Source organism: Phyllopteryx taeniolatus, chromosome 8, assembly GCF_024500385.1.
Source record: "Phyllopteryx taeniolatus isolate TA_2022b chromosome 8, UOR_Ptae_1.2, whole genome shotgun sequence".
Classification (NCBI taxonomy): domain Eukaryota; kingdom Metazoa; phylum Chordata; class Actinopteri; order Syngnathiformes; family Syngnathidae; genus Phyllopteryx; species Phyllopteryx taeniolatus.
Genome location: NC_084509.1, coordinates 11,671,496 through 11,696,622, shown reverse-complemented (window position 1 = coordinate 11,696,622; position 25,127 = coordinate 11,671,496). Strand labels below are relative to the sequence as shown.

General features: G+C 39.7%; 2 protein-coding genes across 7 annotated transcripts in view; both read left to right on the top strand.

Annotated features, from left to right (window-relative positions):
• Window positions 1–108: 108 nt before the first annotated feature.
• bud23 (BUD23 rRNA methyltransferase and ribosome maturation factor) lies at window positions 109–9,025 on the top strand. The gene is made up of 12 exons (XM_061782523.1): window positions 109–300; window positions 461–498; window positions 870–965; window positions 2,843–2,925; window positions 3,558–3,654; window positions 3,743–3,839; window positions 4,396–4,446; window positions 4,549–4,634; window positions 4,706–4,751; window positions 5,367–5,428; window positions 8,555–8,644; window positions 8,750–9,025. The coding sequence occupies exons 1-12, from the start codon at window positions 256–258 to the stop codon at window positions 8,802–8,804; spliced, it is 846 nt and encodes a 281-aa protein (XP_061638507.1). The 5' UTR covers window positions 109–255; the 3' UTR covers window positions 8,805–9,025.
• Window positions 9,026–9,178: 153 nt separating this feature from the next.
• The window catches only part of stx1a (syntaxin 1A (brain)), an 80,426-nt gene continuing 64,477 nt past the window's right edge, over window positions 9,179–25,127 (top strand). For all 6 annotated transcript variants that reach the window (XR_009789782.1, XR_009789779.1, XR_009789781.1 and 3 more), the window contains exon 1: window positions 9,179–10,273. Coding sequence is in view for 3 of the 6 variants with exons in the window: in XM_061782520.1 (XP_061638504.1) it covers window positions 10,244–10,273 (30 nt within the window). In the remaining 3 variants the exon portion in view is untranslated. The remainder of the gene's footprint in view (window positions 10,274–25,127) is intronic.

Sequence of the window (25,127 nt, the reverse complement as noted above, 5' to 3'; positions counted from 1 at the left end):
GCAACTCTTAATATTTTCGTATCTTTTTACTGTTGTGCTCTGTTGGCGTTTTGCCAATAAACCTACGAAAAAATAAATGGCCACTAGATGGCAACATACTGATCTCGCTCCTATAATTCACCCTGATCTATTCGCCGAAAAAGAGCTTCCCACGTAAAGTAGACATGTGTCCGCTGCATTTAGCTTGTTTTTTGAGAAGTAAACTATATTAACGGCTTTTCTTGGGATACTACCACATATATAAAAGGAAGAAGTATGAGTTCCTGTCGACGACCAGAGCATGCGGCTCCTCCCGATGTGGTCAGTGCTTGTTTGAATGTGTTTGTAGTTTCTCGTCTATGCTAGCTGGCTAATAACTGGGGCTTATTAGTCCCACTTCAATTATAATTACTTCCTGCTAGGCGCAACAGCATGAGATGTATGTTTTGCGTTCTAATTCCATGCGTTCTCTCCTACACAGTTTTACAATGCAGAGGAGGCCAAGAAATACTCTCAGAAGTAAGTCTGAATGCATCCTGTTACTGTCAGTGACTCAAGTTGACTTCACACTTGTTAAAATTAATGTATTATAAACTAGAAAACGGTTGTTTTTTTCCTGGTCCACTAAATTCAAATGTTTTCTAGTTGGGAACCTAGTTTTTTTTTTATTTCTTATTTTCCTTTTGCTCCTCCACACAAAAGCTATATAATAACCTGTATACACACACTATACATAAAGCTCCCACCTGTCTACATCTTGTAATATGTGTATAAGTGAAGGAATTATGAGGTAGTAAATGTGCATTTCAGTAATAAGAAAGGCTCTGTATTGTCAAAAGTCTCGTGAGACGATGTTCCAATAAATGTCGGTGTCATTTGCTTTTTATCAGCTCTCGAATGATTGCGATCCAAACTCAGATGTCGGAGAGAGCCGTGGAGCTTTTGAATCTTCCAGAGGGACAGCCGTGCTTCCTGCTGGATGTGGGGTGAGCCAATGAAACTGTACTTGCATTCGCACTTTAATGTGGCCTCATTGAAGTAGTCAAGCCTAAAGATTATGCTCCTTGGACACTTTGTTAGGTACACTTACACTATCAAGAGATACAATGGGAAGGATTCACGAAACATTATGACCCAATTGTTCGCTTTTGCAAAAAAAATGGATTGGCAGAAGACCCCACCACCGCTTCCATATAATATTGGCTGAGAATCTTGGTTTTCGTGGCTTTTTATCACAGTATTAAAGTTTGTCACAGCTGATGCCAAGCAAAGATTTGCAGTAAACCTTCTGTACAATAGTGGCAACTAGAATTTGCCTTAAATACACAGTTATGGACAAATGGTTCCCAAATCCATCCACCTGACCTGAGGGGATGTATTTGATTGGCAACTTTTAATATAGGCCTTCGTAAAAGCCTCCAAGTCTCTTGACTCATTCAAGTAAGTGTTAATCATTCAGTTGTTGATTGGAAAATGTTCAGACGGTGTCACGTTTCAATACATGACGTGTATTTGCATATTTGGTTAAAGCTTTAGGCTCATATCCTATTCATAGTTTGTATTGTACAATAGTAGGCCTACTATAAAAGGTAAAATATCACCAAAAGTAATGCAGGCTTAAAGTATTTGAGAGTGGGATTCATCTTTCATCATTGCTTTTGTGCATAGTGTGAAAAATATAAAGCTTAATACAGGAAAAATATGATATCTAATATTATAATGTTATCTTGCAAGACAAGTTAATACAAAGTTATGTGTCTTACCATTATACAAAGTGCCGAAAGCAAGCATGGTCGTTGAGTTTCCACTTGTTGCATGATGGTTACTTCACGGTTCTTCGGTATGTGGTAAATGATCATCGGATCGTTCTTGTCAAATCTGTATGTACAGCCCATAATGCAACATGGCGCTACCATAATAAATTAATGAAAATAAGCGTGAACAACCCAATGACTCCTGGTCTGACCGTGAATTTTACAGATATCTTGCCAACCGACACACCACATGACCATTTGGTGATGTCATGGCGAACGGCCCCATATGAATTGTGTTCAAAATGGCTTCGTTTACAAAGATTATGTTGCTAATTTTATGGTTATCACTGTCAGAGAGCTAGTTGTATCACTGTTAATTGTTGCTTAATAACTTGTCCCACTGATGTAGCTCAACATTATAAACTCCAAGTGCACAAAAGACATTGGTAACTGAATACCTCTCTGAGAGTGTCGCTCAAAACAGCATCAATACTTTTGTAAAGGTACAACTTTTTATGTAGCAGATTTATGAACAGCTTCTATCCCAAGCCCATTTCCAGACTGAACTTCAAAATGAAACATGCCAGCATTAAGGTATATTTGTATTTATTATGTGATATCTTATATATGATGTGTGCAATATGGACCAATCCATTTTTAACTACATGCATTTTGTTGTTGTTATTATGAGTAATTGACTCTCTGTCCTTTAAATGCATATGCTAGTATTGAGTGAATGGTTTAAATGTGGTCTGCAGAATATGAGTGGAACATGAATGGAAGTGCTTATTACTTGTCTTTAATACTGATATGAATTGGGTCTAGTTCTTGAGTGCACCTAAATTTCAGTGTGTCTTGTACAACGACAATAAAGAATCTTGAGTATTTTTAACTTGTCTTTACAACTCTTGTATTGGATCTCCTTGGACCTAATGTCATTGTTTAGGGAGTAAACCTAAAAACTAAATCATGTGTAAATTTCACCCCTTTTTAATGCCATGTACCCTCACTGAGTCGAATGTCTTGTAAAGTAACGTAACAATATTTTTGTGTGTGTCTGAGTTGAAAAGCAGCCAGTGGTTTTATTTAAAATCTTTCCCCCCTTTCAGGTGTGGCTCGGGGCTCAGTGGCGACTACCTGACAGAGGAAGGCCACTACTGGGTCGGAGTCGACATCAGCACGGCAATGCTGGGTGAATTTTTCTGTATCATTCTTGTCTACTCCATTGGGTTAAGTGTGATAATTAGCACTAGTGTACAGTGGGATCTCAACTTACCTAACTCTGAGTTTTTCGAGATGAGAGCCAGCGCTCGGGTGATTCTTTCGTCTTGAGTTGCTAGCAAAAATTAGGGTAATGAGCGCTAGATGGCGGCAGGAAACTTCACAACAAGAAGCATTTTGGCAGAGAGAGAACACACATTTAAAAAAGAAAGATTAAGCTGTTTAATACCACTCCCAGTTGAAGTTTACTATCAAACTAAAAAATACAACAAAGAAAAAAAATAACCGTACATTTTTGCAAACACAAACCACATAGTTTTGCTTTGTTCAAGTCTGCTTAGCTTAATGCTACAAACAGCGCGAACGCCATAGTGGGGCTAACGAAACTAGCTTCGATAGTGTGGTGTTATAACCCTTTAAGCAACATATATCTGAACACAAATGGTGCAGCAACACAGGCAGACAGACAGCATACCAATGCTTAGAACAAGGCATATATTCGTTTGTGAAAAATGAATAAATTACTGCAGCTAACTGAGTGAGCATTTGTGACCGTCTGCTTGTGAAAGCAGACCAATTATACATTTGTATGATGTGTGTCAGATGTGGCACTGGACAGAGAGGTGGAAGGAGATCTTCTATTTGGAGACATGGGCCAAGGGATGCCTTTCCGACCAGCAACCTTTGACGGCTGCATTAGGTACCAAATGTAGCAAATGCCCTGGCATTTTCTCTGGATGTATTGGACTATTTCAGTAAACTGACCTTGTGTTTTTGTCCCTTGTCAGTATCTCAGCTCTTCAGTGGCTCTGCAACGCCGACAAGCGCACACACGGTCCTCCCAAGCGACTCTACGCCTTTTTTAGTACTCTCTATTCTTCTTTGGTAAATTTTATTCACATTATTGATTTATTAATTTTACAGTGGATCATTGAGGTTGAACACAATATGCTTAGGAATTCTAAGCGACCTCCCATTTGTTTGGATTTGGAAACATTTGGAATGTATTTTTTAGTGACTGTGATTGTCTTCCACCGGGTCCCTTTTACGTCATACAAAAAACAGCGTGAGTATTCTGTACAGTGTCCCTCGAAAAAAAAACCCTAATTAATTAATATTTGAGCCATTGAGGGGCGAACGGGGTAAACTCTTTGGACACTTGTTCTTGGAGCACAAACAATTGCCCAAATTGTGCTTATTGTTATAGAGACCTGTTTATTTACTCTCATGAATAAACTTAAATTCCCCCAAATTAGTACTTTAACATTGGCTTTGGTGAACTAGCTTCTCTCTGGTTTAAAAAAAAATAATAATAATAAATCAGTCTTAACAATATACTCGAATTAATCAATCAAAGTGATTAATTGCCTAGCCGTGCTTTCCATATTCCATGTCGTGCAACAAACTGTTATCATGACCTCTCTTGTTCTCCATATTTCAGTCAAGAGGCGCCAGGGCTGTTTTTCAGCTCTATCCTGAGAACTCGGAACAGGTAAGAAGGGGGTGTCCGCTGATGAGCAGTGAGGAAGTTTGTTCCCGTCACTCATCTTCACTTGATTTACACCCCCCACCCCCCTTTTACCCCTTCTGGCAGCTGGAACTGATCACGGCACAGGCCATGAGGGCGGGGTTCAGCGGAGGCATGGTGGTGGACTATCCCAACAGCAGCAAGGCCAAGAAGTAAGTAGGTCACTTCCAAGTAGTGTGAGTCATGTAGCGTTGCCAGTATTATTCACTGTGCTTCCCTCCAGGTTCTTCTTGTGTCTGTTTGCCGGCGTGACTGGCGTCTTGCCCAAGGTAAGTCGCTAACAATGAATGAAGTGATATAAAGTAGGGCTGGGGGATTATCTGATAACTCAAGCTAGTTTACAAAAGCGTTCAGTGTTGCCGCTCTAGCTACTTTGTTCACTTTTTCGCCTCCTTTAGCGACTAGTTTTCAGATCCCCATGAAGGTTTGGGATCAGGTCTGGGCCTCCGGTGTGGGTCTGGTTCAGTCTGGACTCTCAGTCAATGTTGCCAACTTCGCCACTTTGTCGACTTTTCTGACCCCTCTATCCTCTTATCTTTCTAAAAAGTGTCTCGACACTTTCATTCCTGCTTAAAAAATGACATGAGCAGAACCATTTTCACATTGTTTTCTGTATGACAAGAAAGAAACCCTGATATGTTATCTTACAAATGTTGTTATCCACATTGTTGGAAACTTTTGCCCCAAAGTATGTCCTTCCAAGCTGCAAATATTTTGCCGAGATCACCTTGCCTCACCTGTAAATTCTAAATGACAAAAGAATCCTTTTAAATAAAAAATGTAAGTTTAGTGAAAAAAAAAGAGATTTCCTTTTAAGGCCATATTGCCTGGCCCTCATACAAAGTATGACAGTGTATAACAGCACTGCACTTCCTAAATTTCAGGGTTTGTGCTCTGAAACCTCCAACAAGAACGTCACCAACCAAGTCCAGTATTCAGGACAGAGGTAAAAAGATACACACGCACACAGTGACTCTTGTTTCCACGGATGCAATAACCTGCTAATTATAATCACATTAGTGTGTCTGTTTGATTAAACTCCTAAAACGCTGCCTCAGGCCAGATTTACACCCCAATAAGATTGTTTGATTTGATGTTTTTCATATACAGTGGGTACGGGAATTATTCAGACCCCCTTAAATTTTTTTTCACTCTTTGTTATATTGCAGCCATTTGCTAAAATAATTTAAGTTCATTTTTTCCTCATTAATGTAGGCACAGCACCCCATATTGACAGAAAAAAAACAGAATTGTTGAAAATTTTGCAGATTTATTAAAAAAGAAAAACTGAAATATCACACAGCCATAAGTATTCAGACTCTTTGCTCAGTATTTAGTTGAAGCACCCTTTTGAGCGAGTACAGCCATGAGTCTTTTTGGGAATGAATCAACAAGTTTTCCACACCTGGATTTGGGGATCATCTGCCATTCCGCCTTGCAGAGCCTCTCCAGTTCTGTCAGGTTGGATGGTGAACGTTGGTGGACAGCCATTTTCAGGTCTCTCCAGAGATGCTCAATTGAGTTTAAATCAGGGCTCAGGCTGGGCCATTCAAGAACAGTCACGGTGTTGTTCTGAAGCCACTCCTTCGTTATTTTAGCTGTGTGCTTAGGGTCATTGTCTTGTTGGAAGGTGAACTTTCAGCCCAGTCTGAGGTCCTGAGCACTCCGGAGAAGGTTTTCGTCCAGGATATCCCTGTACTTGGCCGCTTTCATCTTTCCTTCAATTGCAACCAGCCGTCCTGTCCTTGCAGCTGAAAAACACCCCCACAGCATGATGCTGCCACCACCATGCTTCACTGTTGGGACTGTATTGGGCAGGTGATGAGCAGCGCATGGTTTTCTCCACAAATCCTGCTTAGAATTAAGAGCAACAATTTTTATCTTGGTCTCATCAGAGCAGCGAATCTTATTTCTCACCATGTTGGAGTACTTCAGGTGTGGTTTTTTTTGTTTTTGTTTTTAGCAAACTCCATGAGGGTTTTCATGCCTTGTACTGAGGAGAGGCTTCCGTCGGGCCACTATGCCATAAAGCCCCAACTGGTGGAGGGCTGCAGTTTTGGTTGACGTTCTAGAACTTTCTCCCGACTGTATCTCTGGAGCTCAGCCACAGTGATCTTTGGGTTCTTCTTTACCTCTCTCACCAAGGCTCTTCTCCCCCAATTGCTCAGTTTTTCCGGACGGCCAGCTCTTGGAAGGGTTCTGGTCGTCTTCCATTTAAGGATTATGGAGGCCACTGTACTCTTAGGAACCTTAAGTGCAGCAGAAATCTTTTTGTAACCTTGGCCAGATCTATGCCTTGCCACAATTCTGTCTCTGAGCTCTTCAGGCAGTTCCTTTGACCTCATGATTCTCATTTGCTCTGACATGCACTGTGAGCTGTAAGGTCTTATATAGACAGGTGTGGCTTTCCTAATCAAGTCCAATCAGTATGATCAAACACAGCTGGACTCCAATAAAGGTGTAGAACCATCTCAAGGATGATCAGAAGAAATGGACAGCTCCCGAGTTAAATAAGAGTGTCACAACGAAGGATCTGAATACTTATGGCTGTGATATTTCAGTTTTTCTTTTTTAATAAATCTGCAAAAATTTCATCAAATTCTGTTTTTTTTCCTGTCTATGTGGTGCTGTGTGTACATTAATGATGGGGGAAAAAATAACTTTTTAGCAAATGGCTGCAATATAACAAAGAGTGAAAAATTTAAGGGGGTCTGAATACTTTCCGTACCCACTTATAATATATAATTAGCTTACTGTGTGTGTTTGTCGAAATATGAGCCTCTCTCATCATTTGCTTTCACATCCAGTCCGGTGAGTCCTTCACTGTCACTGGCGAGACGGGCTGAGGATAACAACATTGAAAACCAAAAAGCCACTTCAAGCACAGTTGACCTCATATTTACCTGACATCGCGCAGCGCTTTGTTACTTTAAATGGTTGCAGGTCACATATCATGCAGTAAAAAATAAAAAAATGGTGGTGACCTTCGCACTTTATCACAGCTAAAGGAAATTGGCTGTGTTTGAAATGCCAAAAAAGCATCAAGCTGCGGCAACAATTTGTGGATCCACTGTCTTCTCATCGGTTGTGTTTCCATACACTCCCATTGCTCGAGTGTTCTAAAAGTAGCTGTGAAATATAAAAAATATATAAAACCAAATACAAATAAATAGGCTCCAGCACTCCTGCGACCCTTGTGAGGATAGAGCAGTACGGAAAATGGATGGATAAATACAAATAATAGGTTTTAATATTAATAAGAATAAAACAAATGTAAAAATAAAATAGAAAATATATTAAAAAAGTACAATATGAATGAGATCATAATATAAAAAAATAAAATATAAACTAAAATATACAAAACTACAATGTAAGTAATACAAAATAATAAAAATAAGTACAAAATAATACAGAATAAATATAAAAAGTAACTATACAACATGAAATATGAACAAGCATAATAAAATATAAATACAAGAATAAAAATATAAGAATACTAAACTGCAATATAAATAAGAACACTATATAAAAATGAAATAAAACAAGAATACAAAATATACAAAAATATAAATAAGTGCCAAATAAAACACAATTTTAAAAATCTGCAACAAAATCAAATATAAATACAAATCCAGAAAATTAATATTTAAATTACAACCAAGAATATGAACAAGAATAAACAAATATTAAAGTAAAATATGAATAAGAATACACAATGTATAAATATGCAATATAAATAAGAATTTTTAAAATGTGCAAAATATGAATACTCTTGCACATAAATTCTAAAATATTTTTGTGAGTAAATCACTTCTAGGTTGTACTGAAATATTCCCAATATATAATAAAATATATACATTTTAAAGTGTCAACATGAAAATAGGGCATCAGGTCTGGGCCTCAGGTGTGGGTCAGGTTCAGTCATACCTGGACTCATGAAGCCAGCAGACCAAGAGAAAAAAGCATCAAAGGTGGTCGTCCCACCTGACGTGAAATCCCGTCAGGCGGGTTTTCCTGCCTTTTACAATTGCATTTAACAATCCAGTAATCATCTGCAATCTGCCCCGCCAAGATGCCGCTTCAAAAACATGAAAGGTAAATCAGCTAAGAAGGGCCGAGATTGGATTCTGGAGAAAAAGGAGAGGAGGCGGAGACAAGGACGGTATGGACTCCAGTGTATTTATTTCCATTATAAACATACAGTGTGTACATAGTATACTGTTTTTGAAATTGTCGCCCGTCTTTCATATGTGATGTCATCCTTCAGGGAGGTCCGGGCTGACACGAAATACACAGGACGTCAGAGGAGACCCCATTTCTAACTGTGACTCATACAACTGGGCCTTCATTAATGCTCCTTCACACGCGCGCTGCGCGCACGCACACACACACACACATTCAGAGTCACCTCTCGATTGTATGGACTTTATTCTTTTGAAATGGATGTGATACTTTTGGGCCTTCATTTTAATGCCAAGGCCAAGTGAAGAGACGTGTACAGAATACAGAGCCAACAGAAATACATCATGAATGTCCAAACTTTTATTGTTTACCATATTTATTTTCTGTCAAATCAAACTAGAATGAAATGCCAGTTGCATTTACTGTGTGAGCTTCCTGGACACAATATTATGTACATGTGTAAAGTGAACTCAAATGTAAGATTATCAACCTCACCTACCATACCGCTCTAAACCAATTGAGGGTCAGGGATGGTGGTGGCTCGGCTAAACATCTGATTGATTTTATTGTATGTTTTTATGGGGGTGCGGGCTAAATTAAATTTAAAATGCCAACAGTTGAATGCAAGATGGTCATGCAGGAAGGCGCTCGAGGAAAAGAAGGTTGTGTATTAATAGTTTTTGCCAGCTGGTAATGAACGGTATACATTCTTCTTCTAAAAGATTCTTCTTCAATACGTATAGTCCCCGCCAAAAGTATTGGAACGGCAAGGTCAATTCCTTTGTTTTTGTTGTATACTGAAGACATTTGGGTTTCAGATCAAAAGATGAATATGAGACAAAAGTTCAGAATTCCATCTTTTAATTCGTGGGATTTACATCTCGATGTGTTCAACAACTCACGACAGAGCACCTCTGGCCTTCCTGTGTGGAGTTTGAATGTTTGGTTTTCCTCCCACGTTCCAAGACTTGTATTCAGGTTCATTGAAGACTAAATTCTCCATAGGTGCGAATGTGAGCGTGACCGGTTGCTTGTCTTTTGTGTCCTGTGATTGGCTGGCGTCCAGTCCAGAGTCGCCGACGAATTGTAATGAGGACAAACTAACTCCAGTATGTAGAGTGCTCGCAGTGACCTCACAGGGGGCGCTGTGCACCGGCACACGGTGCAAAAAACAAACAACTAAAAAAAACCACACACAAGTACCTGGGCGTTATCTCTGAGAGCGTTCAATCGATCGATAGTCAATTTCAACCCAATTCCAGACCAGAAGCCTCCAAGATCCTCTCGCGCTCCACTGTGTCTGTGATTCTTACTCTTCGAGTTAGCAGGTTCTTCCCAAACGGGCGTCGATTCTGCTCGATCGAGGAGGAAGTTGACGGGCGTGGAATGGGTTAACGGCGGACGGAAGGCCCCGGTCCAATCAGCCCGTTATCGGAACCGCGAGAGAGGAGGAAAAGGAGGGCGGGAGCTTGGGAGGAAGAGGGGGAAAAAAAGAAAAGCCGCCTGACGCGCATCCTCAGCCCGCTTTCTGTCGTGTCCACATCCGCTCCATCATCACCGCTATCCCGAAAAAGCCACAATGAAGGACCGCATGCAAGAACTTCGACATGTGAGTTGTGTTGTTATTGTTGTTTTTTAACGCACCTTTTCTGAGAATGGATGACCGCGCGTAAAAAGTACTATAAGAGCTCCACGGAGCAACAGGTCTCACTATTGCTTTTATTTCACGCTGACAACTGTTATGTGTCTGCATTCACGCCCAATGAACATTTTGACTTTTTGAATTTCTTTGTCTTGTGTAATTTGGGCTTGTCGTGCAATATTTGACATGTCACTTACATTTCTTAAATTCATCCACCCTCGGTGAAAGTGTCACGAGTGATTTAATCACAATCTGCGTGCAAAGTATGTGGTTTCATTGATCTGCGCAATTACGCAAGATAACTGGTCCCACGCCGCCCATTTCACCTGTTAAATGTCCTGCGTCCCTGAGCCTCACCGTCGCCCCTTCTGAAGGCAATTACAATATGGACATGGAAAAACATTCTTTTCTGTGTTGTTATGGGGCGTTGAAATGCACTCAGGAAGTGGTTTTAAAACTAAATCATCATTCAGAATCTAATTTCCAATCAACTACGGTGTCATTGTTTTTTATTTTACAGCTGTAGACATACACCAGGGATTTCCAATCTATTTTTTTTCAACACTACATACCCAGTTGAAGTTTACTGCCAAACTGAACATAAAACACAGAATGGCACGTGTATTTAATGCTAATACATAATGGGAAACGCCATAGACAGGCTAAAAATAGCATTAGTGTCACAGTGTATCACGCCTCAAGTGACGGGCTTGAACACAAATGTTGGAGCAACACATGTAGACTTAACAATACTCAGACATATTTTGTATCCTTCGTAAAGGTTACTGAGGAGGTGTGAATGTCTCCATGTGTATTCGTATGTCTGTGTTTTACTGCCCCCACACCAGAAGGAGTAGCACAATGTCCATTGAATTTCATCAATCATTTGGCCAAAATCTTATAAATAAAATTAATTAAATTAAATTATTTTCATCATATTTAAGTCATTTTTTTTCAAGTGCAATATTATAGTGTGCTATTTTTCTTAAGCGCCTTCCTGCATGACCATCTTGCATTCAAAAACGTAAGGTTTTTGGGGGATGCTGGAATGGATTAATGGCGTTTCAACTAATTTCTACTGGGAAAGATGATTTCAGATAAGAGGCTTTTGAGTTACGATTCAAACTTGTATCTCAAGGCACTACTCTATATATAATCTTGTGAGCTCGTGTTCAATGGAGGTATGTGCAGTGTTTAACAGAATATACCACTCCCTATTGTGTGACCTAATCCCCGAAATTAACAGCATTGGTAATTCCCAATGGTGACATAGTAGTTAGCACATCTGCTTCACAACTGAGAAGTTCTGAGTTTGAATCTTGCGTTAGCATGTTCTCCCCGTGCTTGCGTCAGTTTTCTCTAGGTATTCCGCCTTCTTCCCACATCCCAAAAAAACATGTTGTTTAGGATAAGTGAGGAATCTAAATCTAATCTGCGATTGGCTGATTGGACCAGTTGAGGGTGTACCCCACCTCTCGTCCAAAATCAGTTGGAATGGCCTACCTGCGACCCAAATGATGGATCAAATATGTATGAAATCCAGTCTCTGCACCGCAAGAGAGCCAATCCCAGCGGACTCTGGGCAAGAGGCGGGGCACACCCTAAACTGGTACCCAGTCAATCGCAGGGTACATACAGACAAACACCTATTCACACCTAAGGGTAACTTAGATTCTTTAATAAATCTGCCATACATGGTTTGGGAATGTGGGAGGAAACCCACACAGCCATGGGGAGACATGCAAACTCCACACAGAATTTGAACCCGCGACCTCTAAACTGTGAGGCGGATGTGCTACCCAGTTGTCCACTATTTATGAAATCAATCAAATCAAATTACAATAAATTTGAAATATTAGCATTGTTATGTCCTTTGTCCCAAATATACTGATATGTCAAATATTTCTAGAAAATAACGGCCGTGGTTGTGTCGGGTGACTTTTTTTAGGCTCCTTGTACACACATTTGCGTAACATATAAATAATGTGTTTTACCAGACCTTTGCTATTCCCTAACAAGTGAGACTCAGGGGCCACTGCATTAGGTACATCTGCCTTATCAAACAAGAGCCAATAGAGCAGGGGTCAGTCAGCCCGGGTGCAACATTTCATAAGAAGATCAAATGTACATTAGTAAAAGTAGTAGCAGTGATCATAATTCAATGGTAATGATAATACATTGATATAAGGCTGGGGGAAAACAAATCAACTAACTTGGCTAAGTCCACTTACTAGGTACAGTTAAAAAAAAAAAATAAAACAAACAAAAAAAAAAGTTCAGCCCAGAAACATTGTTTAACATGTAAATTATAATTTTTTTTAAACCTAAAAATGGTAATCGCTAGCGTGCTAATTGTGATTGCTAACCGTTTAGCATTTTGCTGTCTCAAATTCTGGACACCAAATTTATACCATAAACTCAGTACCAACATATGCAGTTTAGGGATTGAAGTCCATCCCTCGTAAATGAGAATAAAATGCATGTTAATCCTAAAAATAATAATAATAATTTGTAATAGTGGGGAACCATCCATCCATCCATTTTCTACCGCTTATCCGAAGTCGGGTCGCGGGGGCAGTAGCTTTAGCAGGGACGCCCAGATTTCCCTCTCCCCAGCCACTTCATCCAGCTCTTCCGGGGGGATCCCGAGGCGTTCTCAGGCCAACCGAAAGACATAGTCTCTCCAGCGTGTCCTGGGTCGTCCCCGGGGTCTCCTCCCGGTGGGACGTGCCTGGAACACCTCACCGGGGAGACGTCCGGGAGGCATCTGAATCAGATGCCCCAGCCACCTCATCTGGCTCCTCTCGATGTGGAGGAGCAGCGACTCTACTCTGAGATCCTCCCGGATGACCGATCTTGTCACCCTATCTCTAAGGGAGAGCCCGGACACCATGCGGATGAAACTAATTTTGGCCGCTTGTATCCGGGATCTTGTTCTTTCGGTCACGACCCACAGCTCGTGACCATAGGTGAGGGTAGGAACGTAGATCGACCGGTAAATTGGGAGCTTCTCCTTTCGGTTTAGCTCCTTCTTTACCACAACGGATCGATACAAAGTCCGCATCACTGCAGACTCCCGTTCCATTCTTCCCTCACTCGTGAACAAGACCTCAAGATACTTGAACTCCTCCACTTGGGGCAGGATCTCATCCCCGACCTGGAGAGGGCACGCCACCCTTTTCCGACTGAGGACCATGGTCTCAGATTTGGAGGGGCTGTTTCTCATCCCAGCCGCTTCACACTCGGCTGCGAACTGGTCCGGTGAGAGTTTGAGATCACGGCTTTCTGAAGCCAACAGAACCACATCATCTGCAAAAAGCAGAGATGCAATACTGAGGCCACCAAACCGGAACCCCTCTACGCCTCGGCTGCGCCTTGAAATTCTGTCCATAAAAGTTATGAACAGAATCGGTGACAAAGGGCAGCCTTGGCGGAGTCCAACCCTCACCGGAAAACGACTCCGACTTACTGCCGGATATGCGGACCAAACTCTGACTCCGGTGGGGAACGATTATTCAATTAATAATCAATAGGAGAATTGATTCTAAAAAGATTCAATAGTTACAGCCCTACATTGATGCCTTAAATTGAGTTTAATTAATTCCATAACCATGCTCGTAATTCAACCACTCTAATCTCAAATCAGTTTACCCCTTTGAAATTAATCGAGCTCCCAATAAAACACCAACGAAAAATGTTGTAATGTTATTTTAATGAGGAAAAATGGCACTCTACAGTATTGTACTTTGTTTTAACATACAATAATAACATAATTCAATAGAATGTAAACAATTAAACAGTTTGTGCATCGTGATTTCATGCTTTAACTCATTGTGTGGCACCTTCTGGTGTGTGTTTCTTGGCCACCAGGGGGCAATAGAATAGTTACATATTTCTATACACGAAGACAGTCACAACAGCTCAGTATATTAGTAGGTTTTTTTTTTGAGGATAACGAATATATTCTTGGGAGTATGGTTATATTCTCTGTCTATATGTGTTGCTGCACTGTTTGTGTTCAAATAGCCATCGGTTCAAGGGTTATAACACTGTAACATTAATTAATTTTGTTAGCCTGTAAATCGTGTTTTGCATTGTGCGTTTGAATTAAGCTAACAGACTTTTGCACGACAACATGTGGTTTGATTAAACGGTGTAATTTTCTGTTTTGTTTTTAAATTTTAACTAGGTGTGGCAATAAACATTTTAAAAGTAAGAACTTGGCTTTTTTAAATCTCAAGACTAAAAAAAAAAAAAAAAATCTGTCCGAGCGACTGCTCGTTACTCGAAAGTCGGGTCACCCGTTAATCCTGATACCAATTGTAATAATAGCAGGTGCCACTCACAGTGCCCCTCTCCTGTGCTCATTTAAGATTGCATGTAAAGATGTGTGAAAATGACAAAGACAATAAAAATAATCCAGCCTAGAAGACTGCACACAAATAAATCCTGACTTTTTATTCTGTCTCACATAGGCCATGGGCTGTGTTGAGTTTTCCTGATGATCATTAAACAAAATAAGCATGGCCTCCAGGCCACTCTTTAAACACCCTTGCGCTAGCCTAAATATAATAATAATAATAATAACAATGATAATATCAATAATGAAGAACAGCGAGTATCAGCATCTGCTGGAATCGTTCGGTTTGATAGAAGCAATGTGTGAGTGTGAGCGTGTGTTTGCATGTGTGGTAAAGTGGCCATTGTCAGATCTTTGTAATTGGCAGTTAAGATGGGGAGGGAAACAATTTACGGCTGTGCAGTTTTCAGTGGCGGATCTTGCTATGAATTGGCCCCCAGGGAGACAACGCTGCTCTGCCAACCCTGCTTGTGCTTGTGTGTGTGTATGGTTTAGAGAGGCGTGTCTTGCAGCCTGCCATGCTGCCTCTTCACATTGCTGAAAAGCTGTATTAACAGTACCACAGAGAGAGACAAAAATAGCCCCAGCCTTAGTTCTACCTATCTAAACTAACCACAACTCACACACCTTAAAGTGGCACTAAGCAGGCTCAAAAAATGGCATGTAAACACCACAGAGAAGAGTAATGGTAACAAGCCTGCTAAATTTGAATGAATAAAACAAATAGCTAAGTATATAAAATCAGGTTTCAAAATGTGAATAATAAGGGCCATCTCTCAGCTCTCAGACGCTGTGGGCGTGTCGAATGGATGTGCCAAAAGAAATCAAACATAGTGAGGGGGTGATAGCTTATATGATGTAAAATCACATTAGGATGCTCAACTTCAAAATTGAATGATTATTGTGGACTATAACCATAAATATAAGTACACCAGTCAACTCGTTGTTGGTGACATGATGCCACAGCCGAACACGGCACTTGAGGACAGCAGGACGGTAGAGGAAGCCCAGGTAGTTAGACAGTCGGCACTGCCCCATTTACTAGAATTAAATTACCCACGAAGCCATGTTGTCTCTGGTGAAAGTTTACAAAACTATCTGTGGTAAAATGCGCACTGCAGAGTCGCATTGATGTTCAGCTCGCCATCCGCTTCTGTCTTCAAAAAGTCAATCCATCGCTTTTTTTATTCACTCGAATCAAGTTACCCACAAAGCCATGTTGTCTCTGAAGGTTTACAAAACTATCCGTCGTAAAATGTGCAGTCGGCTGGTGTTGTTGATGTTCAGCGCCCCATCCGCGTGTCTTTAAAAATCAATCTGTCTCTTTTTTATTTCCTCATTTTTTGGAAGCTTAAAAAAACGTCACAGAGCTGTTCTGTAAATTGAGGCAACCAACGAAGATGCATTTTCGGGGTGCAGCAATCGTTAGCTTGCAAACTGCACGCTGGAGTGGTAAATTGGCCTTGTTAGGAAGCTAAGCACAGCTAACATTCAACTGAGCAGCCAAACGAAATGACGTCACTTTTTATCTTAATCTTTTTATCTTACTTTTTATCTACTTGGAGCGCCTTTAAGTCGATAGTAGTTTGCCACTTAAGGACTCCTTTTGATGATCCTGCTGGGAAAAACACATAGTACTGTGTGTAGAATGTATAAGAGCTGAGCTTTCCAGTAGTCAGATTTCACTTTGTCTTCTTTTTTAAGTGTAAAATGATCCCAAACTTTAAACATTCTATTTTTTTACACACGCTTTCGTCATAGCTTGCATAACTTTTTTCTACACGGAGTGGTGCAAGACTCTGCAGTAACATTACTCCCTGTGGAAAAATAATCACTTTGAGGTAGAGATTTTGCTTCATTTTATTTATTTTTTTTGTAATCAATTGTTTCAGTCATAACTTATAACAGAAGCATTCAATGCAGCGTGGTTTTCACAGTTTCCCCTTCTACTATTTGAAAGTAGAAAACCCGACCGACAGTTCTGAGCAATTGGTAATGTAGTGTTTCCTGTAGGTGACCGAAGCTGAAGTGAAATCAGTTACTGCTCTTCACAGTAGCCCTGTAACTAACTGGCGACCAGTCCACGGTGAAAATAAGTGCTATAGAAGAAGCACTCATAGAAAAACTACATCCTGTTCAGCCTGTATATGCTAGCCTTGGGTCAAATTCTTCAGAACTTTAATTTTGACTATCATAGCTATGCAGATGACTCCAGATGACTACATTTCAATTGCGGTGTTGTGTCACTGTCTAAAACAGATAAATAACTGGATGAGCCAAAATGTTCTTCAATTAAACTACAATAAAACGGAGATAATTGGTTTTGGCAATAAAAAAAAGAGGATTGCTGTTAGTAAATACCTGTAGTCACTATCTTTAAAAAAACAAAGACCAAGTCCGAAACCTCGGTGTTCTGATAGATTCCGACCTGACTTTCAACAGTCATATCAAATCAATTACTAAAACTGCCTTTTACCATCTGAAGAACATATCCAGAGTGAAGGCTTGCATGTGTCAAGCAGACCAGGAGAAGCTCATCCATGCTTTTATCTCAAGTAGACTTGACTATTGTAATGGTCTTCTGACTGGACTCCCTAAAAAGAGCATTAAACAGCTGCAGCTGATTCAGAATGCTGCAGCTTGGGTTCTGACCAGAACAAAGAGGTCAGAGCATATTACTCCAATTCTAAAGCCTTTACACTGGCTTCCAGTCAGCTTTAGAATAGATTTTAAAGTTCTGCTACTGGTCTATAAATCACTAAACGGTCTAGGACCTGAATGCATGAATGAAATGTTAATGGAATATAAACCCAGTAGGGCTCTGAGATCGACGGACTCAGGTCAAATAGTGGCGCACAGAGTCCAAAGCAAACATGGTGAAGCAGCATTTCGCTATTATGCTGCACACAAATGGAATAAGTTGCCAACAGAATTGACGTCAGCCCCAAGTGTGCATGTTTTTAAGTCCAGGTTAAAAACTCTTCTTTTTCCCCATGCTTTTTAGAGCATTTCCACTTTTAAATGATATATTTTTTTCTTTCTCTTTGTTTCAAATGTTTATAAGTTGTTTTTAAATGCTTTTAATCACGTAAAGCACATTGATTTACCTTGTGTATGAAATGCGCTATATAAATAAATTTGCTTTCCTTTACATTCAGGGTAAAGGTGCGTGCTACTTTTAATAATTTGTTTTTGTTTTTTTCTATGATGGTCCTTTAAAATATGGCTTTATGTGAAACCGGTACGCAGAGGTGGATGGAGTAGCCAAACACTGTACTCAAGTAAGAGTACTGTTACTTTAGAAAATTATGACTCAAGTAAAAGTATAAAGTCGTCCTCCAAATTACTTGAGTTAAAGTCAGAAAGTAAAAACGACTCAAGTACTGAATAACTCGTAACCTATTTTTTAAAAATCGAGCATGAACGTCCAATAAAATAAAAATAACTAAATAAAATATGATATACAATATCACTTAATCTAAAATAAATTAATTCTTCATAAAATAAAATCAAAATAAGAAATTATTGAAGGCAAATTCAGCTCCAAGAAATGGCCTTATACTATATTGTTTCTACTTGTTAAACAGCAGACTACTGTAGGCTTACCAGGCAGATTACAAAAATAGGAACAAGGCTGCAATGGATATAAAAGGTCTACACACCCCTGTTCAAATGCCAGGTTTTTTTGTTGTAAAACAATTTGACCAGGATAAATCATTTTAAAACTTTTTCTGCCATTAATTTGACCAAGAATTTGGACAACTCGATTGATTTATATTTGTATCTTTTTGAGAGGGGAGGTGAAAATAAACAGCTGAAATAAACTTGAATGTGATTGACTTGGACTTGTTTAACTTTGCTGCCTTCTTGGCCAGGTCACCATTGCAGAAGAGAGGTTACGTCCAAACACACCTGCCACCATTTCAATTTTGAAGTGCCCCAAACCAACAACACATGCATAGGGCCTTACAGGAACATTGTTTGCTTTATCCACAAAAAGGGCTGAATGAAGAAGCTGTTTGCTGACCAGACGTATTGATAGTGTGTGAATGGAAGAGGAAGAGAGAGAGTGAGCGAGAGAGAGCCGAACAGAACGTACCCCAGAAGATGCATGTTTCACAGTTACTTGTGACTCCCAAAAACGAGCTAATGTTGCATTATGCACAGCCAAGACAACAACAAAAAAACATCTGCAACTTACCGCAAGGTGGTTTCTCAAGTTAGAAGTGGGCTGAACTATCCAAGTTTGGGCAGTGACAAAACTATACGCTGGATGTTAAAGCTGTTGTTTTTCGTAGTCTGTAATGTAAACACGAGTTGCGTTTGTTGTCACGACTCACTTTGATTGGCCCGCGAAGCCCAATAGAAGACTTGGTGTGCGGACATGTGACTTTCTTGCTGTTTGATTGGTGAACTTGAGTCAAACATTACTGTGGTAATCATGGTGTATTGAAGCAATGACGCCCGATGCAGAAGTTAAAAACGAAGATAGATTGCGCACGCAATTATTGATAAATGAAAGTACCGAACGGCACGTATTTTATTGTAACGGAGTAAAAGTACAGTTTTTTCTTGACAAATGCTCAAGTAAAAGTAAAAAGTATGCTTCATTAAAACTACTAAGTACAATTTATCCAAAATGTTACTTGAGTAAATGTAGTGCGTTACTACCAACCTCTGCCAGTACGTGGCGTAAAAAAAAAGTCGTGACCGCTGGACTGTGTTGAAAAAATTCAGTATCAAGTATCGACTTTGAATTGATTTTCATCACAATCGACTACAAAAAATTCTCAAGTTGTGCAATCCTAGCGTGTAGCGCACTTAAGACTCCAGAATAGGACTGAAAACAGGCAAGGTAGCTAAAGTCAAAGGCCAACTCGGTACAGCTTCCTTTTCAGGAATCTACCACTCACAAATGTCAACAGCTTTTCTAGCTTTTATTGTCCTTTTGTGATGCAAGAGCCATACTGCTTTTGAATTGTATGAATGCTGCGTAAAAAGCAGCTTTATTGCTCACACACACACAAAAACGGAGAGGCAGGCCTTTTGTGTTTTTTTTTGTAGCTGTGTGTTTAATCATCTGTGCGCGTGTGCGGCTTTGCCTGGAAATTGACTTTTTTGCTATTCTTTGCCAGAGGATGCAGCTTCTTCTCCAATACTGTCCTTCTAGATTTGACAACACACCTGCCTCGACGACACGGAGCTGCCAGTCTTGATAATCGAGTCCTGGATCTGGTGCTCCCACTTGGCCCAGCAGTGGTTTAGTGACAGATGGCTACGATACTGATGATTGTCAGCCTTTATCAGGCCATGAAAGCTGAAGTTGATGAGCTTATTAGAGATTTCACCGCAGGGATCTCTATCCGTCACGTGGTTGTCACTCTGGCTGTGACTCTTTTTAAAAAAAATAAAAAAATAAATAAATATACATATTTGCAATATGTACGCTGCACCTGGAAGAGACAATCCCTCCTCATTTTCTCCTTTGAGACGAACATACCATCTATTTCTCCCACGTTTTCGTCTCAGTATGACAACTCCCACCGTTATTGCTCTTTCTTTTTTCCCCAATGGGTGATTTATTAGAAGACTGTCGACTCTACTTTTGTTTCCTGCCTCGTGTGTGCAGCCTTGTTGTCACTGTTAGCTCAGGGGGCCCGTCATGTATACTCACTGTCACCGCCTGTTTGGAGTCAGAGTGACACATTAACTACAGCATGTACATAACGCACACACACTCTTGAACCTGTGTGTTTGTCGCTTTGGCCTTGTCTACACAAACATGGGTGTTTTTAGAAATAAAAGATTTATATTTCTATACGTTTTTGGCCTTTCATCTGTAGGTTTGTTAAGAAGGACCATCCAATATTTAAAGGAGCCATATGTATTTTCCCACAGTTTAAAGGGGTGATATGGAAAATGTACTTACTCATGTTTGTATACAGGTCAAAGCAAAATCTCTGCATTGAAGCTTGGCGGGGATCATTTTTCCACATGGACTAATGTTGTTGCAGGCGCACACAGAAATAAGTAAGTAAGTAAATAAGAATGTCCAAAGTTTGGGATCATTTCACAAGGAACACATAAAGGTCCCACATTTTGGCTATTTAGACCTCCATAGAGTGACTCTAACATGGACTTGGTATAAGTGTCAATTTCATTAAAAAAAAACAAACACCTTGGTTTTGTCATACGAGTGTCCAGAAAAGGCCCCTCTGACAGATACTTGTTTGACCCAGTTTTACATCAACTTTGTGCATATTTGGCTAAGACCTCCCCCTTTCCTCTGATTGGTTGCCTTCGTGTAGAAGACCCGGTTGTGAGAGGACACGTGTTTGTTGTTGTTGACAGTGCTGGCTCGGGAGCAGAGAGGTAGGCGGAGATCTTCGCTAGTGACGTAGATAAGTTTGAGAAATTCGAATGACCTGATTTCAGGCCTCTTGGCAAAAGACATCTGGAGCTCAAGAATGCGTGGACGATTTTAATTCATATTTCACACGTTTACTGAGGCACCTTAGAGCCAATATTGCATCCCAAATACTAGAAAATGGTGGTTTGGTAAAACACGGCACCTTTAACAAGGAAGTTTAAGTGCAATTTGTAGTGACAAATTTTCACCTCTTGCTGTTTGATGTTTTCCCTGGCCACGCCATGAAGGTTTGGTTGGAGGTTAGGGTTGAGTAAGGTTAGGGTTAATTTTTTTGTTCACTGTAATACCATTGGACGATTAGCCTGTTTTACATGAAGCCTTGTAATTCCGATTACAATCTGGTTAGAAAACCAAACCGAATAAAAATGCTCCATATAAACACCTCAGTCGGTATAAACAGGCCGAAGCCGAATGGAATTTTGTTCAGTTTCACAGGGGTGGAATATTCCTTTTACCTAACTGATCCAAAGCCATGTATACTGTTCATTTGGAATAGTCAGGCTGCGTCCTGTCTGCGCATGCTCTGTTTTGACATCTGTGCGTAGTGACGTCGTTTACGCAGTTGAAAATATGGTAGCTTGCTACCAGAGCCGGTCTGCGACGAAAATCTTGTTTTTAACTATTTGTAACTTTTTCTTATCAAGCTGTTACTTTAATAAAAGTGTAAAAATAATCACAATTACTGTGCTAAATAGATGACTGACCTCCATCTTGTTAAATCACGTGATGTTTACATCGATCTGTGGATGACACGCATCTTTATAACGCCTGTTCTGATTAACTATAGCGCATATGTATACACCAGATCGGAAAAGATCACATCACATGTAAACAGTTGATCAGAGATCTTCAATCGGAATGATTTCATTGGGAATGACACAAAATTCCACAAATAAACCCGGCATCTGATTCACCTTTATTTCCCCATGTTACTCTCCCTTTCACATAGATCTGGATGTTGACTTTCCTAGTAGTTGCTGTTGAATATGCTCTTGATACGCAATAGACACACACCAATGGAAACCAGATTATTAAATATTTTTAAAAAATGTAAATATATTCCGTGATAAATAAGTAGTCCGGGCAATAGCTGCTGATTATCTAGCCTATAATAAACATCAGTCATGGTAGAACGGTACTTGGACATAATAATCTTCATGTGGGTAAAGGCTGACTAATAAATACAGTAAGTGGAGCCAAATAACGCTGTCATGGCGTACCTGTACTTCTTGATAGCTGGAGGGCTTTAATGGAAGATGGTGTTTCTGGTTTGTTTTTGAAGTCTTGAAATGAGTCAATCGCTCCAATGAATGCCTCGTTTAGCATCTTTCCATTTTGGAAGGGCTTCTTTCGCTAAACGATAAAGTGCCTCACCTGGAATGATGCTTCGCTGATTGCTTTCGCTTTTGTAGTCGGCTGTGAGGCACTTTTCGAGTCGAAGCCAATCTCAAAGTTTCTTGAACAGTCTGAAAATGCCATTCCACATTTCCCCTTTTCTGAACAGCAATAGTAGACTGACAGATGACGCAAATGTACTTTGAGTATGACATTGTGGGGGGAAATGTCCTCCTCCCAGTCCTCATGGAAGTGGTAGATTTTTTTGGGATTCTTACTTTGTCCAGCTCCCCCATTTATTCAAAAATTTTGGAGGCCAACTTGGCAACTTGGTAGCTTGCTAAAGTTTTGCAGTACTTGGCGGCTATAGGTTGAATTGACTAGTTGACTAGTCGACTATACCACTCTGCAATAACTGCTCTTGCTTGAAGACGATTAACTGCCAATTCGTGTTTTGGCAAAAACAAAATGGACGTCTCACTCAAATCAACAAGTGCCTAGTTGGCGACGCAAACTAGCAACAATATTTCAAGTGTGTGGAAATACAGTATTTTTCGAAGAATATGACCAGTAGCACCGTCACTTGCAAAATATGCAAGTCTACCCTCAAATACTGTATAACATAAGCACAAGTTCTAGAAACACCCATGTGAAAAGGCACCTGCTAATGCTAGCTGACAAAAGAGCCTAAATCCCCACCCCAGCCATCAAATCGCAAATTCACCAATTCCTCTCCTGTAACTAAATAATGACAGACAAAATGCTGTCTGCTTTGACAACAGTCTTATTATTTTGAAAATGGACGGTTCCGGTCACTCCTCCAATCACAAATAACGCTCAAACACCTTCACTGCCTCGCAGACAGTCAGAACTTGGAGAACTCTAGCAACAGTTCAGTCCAATACAGTATAGCAAAAGCATTTCCTCCTCCTGTGATTTAAAATGAAAATTATAGTATTGTCGCAAGTAGCGACCCCGCGTCTGAATTGGTGTTGGAGTTATATAAGTTCCGACTGTCGGCAAGGGCGTGAAGGCGTCTGAATGTGATTGGATAAGCGAGAATAAAGATGATTCTGATTCTGAGCTGGGGGGTGGGGCGACGCTACCTGTATGGGGATGGCGGGGGGCATACGTTTATGACAGTGAAAGTAATATTGTATTTGGAGGCGAAGGCAAAGAGTAGCGTGGACAGCAAGTTGACAACTATGAAAAAGAATGTTAACGGAGTCCTCGATTAATCGACACCAACTCGACTATCATCACATGAGTATCGATTACAAAAAATCTGAAGTCATTCAACGCCTAGCGGCCACTCATATTGTACGTACCAGAAACCGCCATTGCATTTAATCAGTGGGACTCTTATCCTATATGATCTCCATTAACCCTAAGGTGTATATGCATTCACATCACTACATTATTCATCAGCTGCGAGAGGTTGCATAATTGCATCAATAAGCTGTGAAATGACGTGAAATGAGACCGGCGCGGCATCCCACCCCAAGGCCTGTATTTGCAAATGACATTTGCATTGATAGCCCATATTTACTGACTGGTCTGTGAGGGGCGAGCGTATAGTCTAATGAGCGCCGGTACGACGCTCCGTACTCATTTCCATGGCGTGAAATAGGCACGCTCAATCAAGTGCTTCCTTGAAATCGCTTCGTTGCGTCTGTTTCTTTGCGATAATATATTGTCGCTCGCACTTGTCTCCTATAGATAAGCTGCAGCCAAAGAAAAGTCCTTTGAAAAAAGGAACACCATTCTATAATCAGAAACCTTCTCCAAGTTATTGAAACAGTTTATAACGAGAGAATTCAGGCTATTTGTTTGCTGCTGATGCATAGATTTCCATCTCAGACACTAATAAGATCCAAGATTCTCCAAATCTTTCCTAAATGCATTCTGGTGAAATACATTTTTTTTTCTTGTAATATTACGAATATATTCTAGTAGTATTACAACTTTATTCTCAGATTATGAAGTCCTTATTCTGGTAATAATCTGAATTTATTTGAATAAAATTACAAGTCATTTCTAGTGATTTTGTCAAATTTATTCTTACAATATTCTGAATTTACTCAGGCAAAATTATTTTTTCTTGTCATATTACAAATGCATCCTTTCAATATTATTACTATTCTTAGTAAAAAGGTCTTTTTTCAGAATTATATAAAATGAACTGTATACTTGCAACATAACTTTTTTTATTCTGTTAAAATTATAACCTTTTTGTAATATTGGGATTTTATTCATGTAAAATTTAGTGTTTTTGCTTTTCAATTTTAGAGCTGTATTTTTTGCAATATTATTATTCTCGTAAAATTGTACCTTATTCTGAATGTATTCTAGTAAAGCTATGTGCCTTTTTTCATGACTTTGTAAAATGTATTCTTTCAATATGAATTTGTTCAGGCAAAATTCTGACTTTTTTTCTTTAATACTACAAATGTGTTCTCTTTTATTGCGACTTTATATTTGTCCTTTCTCGTTATTTTACAATTATTATTTTATTATTTTATTTATTCTGTTTTTTACATGTAATATAATAACTTTATTCTTATTAAAGTCTCAAGTCTTTTCTATTCTATTTTATCAATATTGATTCTGGTAAAATTACATATTTTTCTTGTAGTACACATTTTTACTTGCATTATACTAACTTTATTCCCTTAAAATTATGAAATTTATATTGT